The 5,659-nt window shown below is 45.9% G+C and overlaps 1 protein-coding gene across 6 annotated transcripts in view; it reads left to right on the top strand.

The window, feature by feature from the left end:
- Positions 1–5,659, top strand: part of RHOBTB1 (Rho related BTB domain containing 1) — a 146,038-nt gene that overhangs the window by 121,917 nt on the left and 18,462 nt on the right. For all 6 annotated transcript variants that reach the window (XM_006147069.3, XM_006147074.3, XM_006147070.3 and 3 more), the window contains 2 exons: positions 46–1,022; positions 3,836–3,954. In XM_006147069.3, coding sequence (XP_006147131.1) covers positions 46–1,022; positions 3,836–3,954 — 1,096 coding nt within the window. The remainder of the gene's footprint in view (positions 1–45; positions 1,023–3,835; positions 3,955–5,659) is intronic.

The raw sequence follows: 5,659 nt of genomic DNA, 5'->3' as shown, positions 1-5,659 counted from the left end.
CCCTAAAATAAGGCCGACTGTAACTTGTACAATGTTCTATTTCAGGCCCATAAAGAGAGGAGATATTTTGCCCCCAGAGAAAGGCCGAGAGGTGGCGAAGGAGCTCGGCATACCGTACTACGAGACAAGCGTGTTCGATCAGTTTGGAATCAAGGACGTGTTTGACAATGCGATCCGAGCAGCTCTGATTTCCCGCCGGCACCTGCAGTTCTGGAAATCACACTTAAAGAAAGTTCAGAAACCTTTACTTCAGGCACCCTGCCTACCTCCAAAAGCCCCTCCTCCGGTCATCAAAATTCCAGAGTGTCCTTCCACGGGGACGAACGAAGCTGCCTGTTTACTGGACAATCCTCTGTGTGCCGATGTCCTTTTCATCCTGCAGGACCAGGAACCCATCTTTGCACATCGAATTTACCTTGCTACCTCTTCTTCCAAATTTTACGACCTTTTTTTAATGGAATGTGAAGAATCCCCAAACTGGGGGGAAGGCGCTTGTGAGAAAGAGAAGCAGAGCAGAGATGTCTTGGGACGGACGTTGAGTCTTGATCCAGATGAGGAAAGGGAAGAAGGCTCCCCTAGGACACCTCAGGCTGACCAGTGGAAGTCCTCAAGCAAGAACCTGCTGGAAACCGTGGGGCCGGAAGCCGAGGGCTCAGCCCCCGAGGCGGCACAGACTCTGTCAGGCTGGAGCAAGGGCTTTATTGGCATGCACAAGGAGATGCAAGTCAATCCCATTTCAAAGCGGATGGGCCCCGTGACTGTGGTCAGGATGGACTCCTCCGTCCAGCCAGGACCCTTCCGGACCTTGCTCCGATTTCTTTATACAGGGCAACTGGATGAAAAGGAAAAGGATTTGGTGGGCCTGGCTCAGATCGCTGAGGTCCTAGAGATGTTTGATTTGAGGATGATGGTAGAAAACATCATGAACAAGGAAGCCTTCATGAACCAGGAGATTACGAAAGCTTTTCATGTCAGGAAAGCCAATCGGATAAAAGAGTGCCTCAGCAAGGGGACGTTCTCAGGTGAGTGGGGCTTGGGCAGAGCCATTGGTACCTGTGATTGTGTTTTATCAAACAGGAGCAGGGGAAAGCATAAACATAGCTAACATTATAAGGGCTTATTTTTTCATATCCTTTTTTTTAATTTTTAAATTTTTTTTTTGCCACAAGATGCATGTGTTCACCCAGAGAGAAACAGGGACAGAGAGAGAGAAAGTGAGAATACCCCCACCCCATCCCCAGGGGGATGGATGGCCACACTGCAGTCCCTTCTCCGTTCTGCTCTTAGAATTTTGGGCACACACACATATTTTTCAAGGCGCTTGTCCAAGACTTGAACCACGGTCAGCCATGTGGGAATCCAGCATCTTAACCACCATGCTACCTGCTGGCCCCTTCATGTACCATTTTAAGCTGTAGATATATATTTTTTTTACATTTATGTATTTATTTATTTGCAGTGATTTTCAAACTGCTGGGTCCAGGATTCAAATCACAGTTGGCCATTTGGGAATCCAGTGCCTTAACCACCATGCCACCTGCTGGCCCCAAGCTATAGATATTAATTTACTTGATTCTCATCAGGCTGGAAGGATCAGATGATTACTCTCTCCATTTTGCAAATGGGGAAACCAAGGGATAGAGGGACTAGGTAACTTTCCCACAGCCACACAGGTAATAATGGTAGAGCCAGGATTTGAACCTAAGATTTTGTGGCTACAGAAACATGTTCCCAAAACCACCATGGGACCACATTGCTCCTCAAGATATGTCAAGGACCCTGAGCCTATCTCCCATCAGCTCGATGTTCAGGAACCATTCCTTGCCCAGATCCAGTCTCCATTGACCCTTCAGCTCTTGCCCAGGACAAAAGTCAGTGACCTCTGCTCCTCAGGCCATTGAGGTCCTTGAGGCAATTTTGGTGGCCCTCTACTTTCTTGCAAGAGGTGTCTCGTGTGTTTCTAGCCCCTCTTTCTTGTCCTCACTCCTTGGCCCCGCCATCCATTTTTTCTTGCCCCTCCTGTCTCTCTGATTGCTATGCTGTATGCCACCCACCACACCCTTCTGTAGTCGCTTAAGCACACTGTGGCCTGCATCCACTAAGGGCTACTGACTCACACCCGTACTGTCTTACACACGTGTACCCTTTTTGTTTGGAAATCATCCTGAGTGTGCGTGAGGTGTGCATATATGTGTATATGTATGTGTGTCTTTTATTGCCTACTTGCCTTCTGTTTATATGGATACTTCTGTTTGTGTGTTTATCTTTCATAATCCCTGCCATGATACTACATATTTAGTAAGTAGTTACTGAGTCTGTCCATAATCTCAAAGCTTATGAGTAATGTTTACTCCAGTCAGTGACCATCATGGTACAGGAGGGGTTGTGAAAGTTAATGAAAAGAAAATCTTACAAACCCGCAGTAAATTAAATGGACCTTAAGCAATGTTAATTAAATCACCCTCTCCTCACTGCAAAGACCAATAACCAAATACAGGGTGGGAGCTTCAGTAGGATTCAGTTTTTTAAAAAAAGTATGAACTATAATGATATAATACAGGGATAATTGGAGACATTTTATTATAAACTAGGGTAGAGAACATTAGGAAATTATTTTTCACTTTCTCAGGTGTAACAATGGTATGGTTATTTGGGAGAACATTCTTGTTTTTAGAAAATTCATGATAGAAACAATGTGTCCTACTCTGTTTAAAAAAAGTCTACACACATATATAAAAATACACCTACAGCTAAAGAAAACAGAAAAATTGTGTTAACAGTGGACAAATGAGTGAACATTGTACTATTCTTTCCACTGTTCTATGTATTTAAAATATTCATAATAAGGAGGGGAAAATATTCTTCTCCTTCTCTTTACTTCAGAGAATATGTGTTGGGGCTTTATGTGTTATTTTAAATGCTTACTCAATGTGGGAATTGGATTTAGCGAAGGTGGAGGTTGACATAAAACCAGTAAAGATTTGGAGATGGGCCAGCCCATGCATGGCTTGGTGGCTAAAGCAACTGGATACCACTTGGCCAACCTCGCAATTCAGGTCCCAGACTAGGCATCTTGAAAAACATGCTCAGCACTTGTGTGTGTGTGCCCAGATCCCAAAGGGAGGGAGACATGGAGGAGAAGGGACTATAATGTGACTATGCCCCATGGGTGTACTTTCTCACTTTCCCCTCTCTCCCTGTCTCTGTCTCTCTCCAGGGAGTGCACACACCCTCTGGAAGATTTTAAAAAACAATAGTAATAAATGGGCTAGCAGGTGGCGTGGAGGTTAAAGGCTCTGGATTCCCACATGGCCAACCATGGTTCGAGTCCCGGTCCTGGCAGCTTGCTTTCTCATTTTTCCTTTCTCTCTCTCTGTCTCTGTCTGGTCAAATTTAAAAATAACAATAACAAATGGAATTAAATAAATATTTTTTTTTTTTGGAGAGGTTGTCGCTATAGGGCGCGTGCGCTCGCCAGAAAGACAGAGAGAGAGAGAGAGAAAGCAAGAAATCACCCCCCAGGGGGGATGGCCACACCGCAATCCCTTCTCCTCCATTCTCCTCTCGGGATCTTGGGCACGCATGCACATGCGCCCAGCGTGAGTTTAAGTTGCCGGGTCCAGGACTTGAACCGTGGTCAACTACGTGGGAGTCCAGCGACATAGCCATTATGCTAACTGCTGGTCCCAATAAATAATTCTTTTAAAATAATCATAATAAAGATATGGAGGAGAGAATGAGAGTGACGCAGGTTGCTGGATACAAGAGGAGCAGAGCCTTGGTTTAAGCTGTCATGAGTCTGATTCGCAGTTATGTTCCCTCACTCCCTTGGCAGACGTAACATTTCAGCTGGATGACGGAGCCATCAGTGCCCACAAGCCGCTGCTGATCTGTAGCTGTGAGTGGATGGCAGCCATGTTCGGGGGGTCGTTTGTAGAAAGCGCCAACAGTGAGGTACGTGCCTTCCTAAAAGCCTCCTGGCGTCTTTGTGAATGTGCAGTTGCACGTGTGTTTGTATAAAGTACGTAACTAGTTGGATGACTTCAATTCTTTAACTGCTTCCATGAAATAGTTCCTTAGGCAGTGCTTGAGAGTTAGCACACCTTGTGATTATGAGAAGCTATTGCTTATTGGTCCCTTGGGTGACAGTGCCTGGGTGACCTATGTTCGGCATCTCCTTTCATCCTCACAGCTCTCCTCCTTGAAGACACGGTCAGCTATACTTGTTAGCCAGTGTCAACACAGGCAGGGTGCGATCAGAATAGACCATGAGGGGGCAGAGATTGTCTTCCAGAAGTTCTTCAGTCACCTAAGTCCTGGGCTCATTCCTACCTCTAACCAGACAGGGGACCTTGAGAAGCTGCATCCTTGCGCCTCAGTCTTCTCATCTTGATGAGGGGTACATTAGATTGTCCTTGAGCTCTCTGAGCTACAGCACTCCCTAAAGCTCTGCCCTGACTCCCCTGCCCATGTTGAGGGGATATCAGAGTTTGTTAACTGTGGGGAAACAGGACTGGAGCAAATGGTGACTCCTCTGAACATGCCTCTCCCAGTCCCGAGGTCGAGTAGGACAGCTGGTTCGCTTGTCAACTGCTGGCCCTATCTCCAAAGGAAGGCCATTCTTAGAGTACAGCCAATAGTGTCTCCAGGACCCCGTGTCTGTTTACAATACACTCTATTGGAACAGGAAACATTTTTAAAAATCCAATCAGGCACTTCTAACTTCAGAAGTGAGCAAGCATTTTGTTGCATGTTTGCAAGGATTTTTTAATATCTTTTTTAAAGAAACATGGGGGCACCCCATCAAGCTTATTGTCCTAAGAGGCTTGCTTTGCTAATCTCAGCATCTCTCCAATTTTTTTAAGAAATTCAGAAAACAATAGCTAACTTTTCAAAAGGGGTGCTCACTGGGGAAATCTGAGCACTCCCATTGTGACCCAGGAGCCTGAATTTCCGTCCCCAAATGGGAAACAGAATCCTAGAATCACAAGCTGAGCTGAGGGGGCTGAGGCTGGGAAGGTCACTAGGCCACCCTCCTGCTTCCAGAACAAACTGCAGCTGCTCCTAAATCAACCCCCACCTAAGGGCTATCTGCTGTGTGGGGAAGGGACATTAGAATTATCCCGATGACCTCTTCTAGTGTCTGACAGCCTCTGGATTGTCCATTGAAACTCGCTGAGGTCTCACCTATGCATTCCAAGGTGTTTTGGAGCATCTTTACTGAGACGACTGCAGAATGGAGGCGGCCACACAGATTAGGGACAGTGGAACTCAAATTGCAACTCCTCCACTTATGAGCTGTGTGGCCTTAGGCATGTAGCTTACCCTTTCTGAGCTTCAGTCTTCCCGTCTGGTAAACATATCACCTCTGGTGTGGCTATCAGCTGTTTAAACGTCAATGCTTGCCAAGCACCTCGTAAGCATTAAGCAAGCGGTAGCAGCTGCTAGTATTTTGATGTTGGTGGTGATGATATTCTTTCCCTCTTTCTTTTTTCCAAAGAATTATTTATGTATTTAATTTTGTTGTTGTTATTTGGTAATTTGACCAGAGAAAGACAAAGACAGAGAGAAAGTGAGAAAACAAGCCATCAGGTCCAGGACTTGAACCACAGTCGGCCATGTGGGAATCCAGCGCCTTAACCACCACGCCACCTGCTGG

The sequence above is a fragment of the Tupaia chinensis genome, unplaced genomic scaffold (genome assembly GCF_000334495.1).
Source record: "Tupaia chinensis unplaced genomic scaffold, TupChi_1.0 Scaffold000199_1, whole genome shotgun sequence".
Lineage (NCBI taxonomy): Eukaryota > Metazoa > Chordata > Mammalia > Scandentia > Tupaiidae > Tupaia > Tupaia belangeri.
The sequence above is the reverse complement of the archived record's forward strand: the minus strand, read 5'-3'. Positions and strand labels throughout refer to the sequence as shown.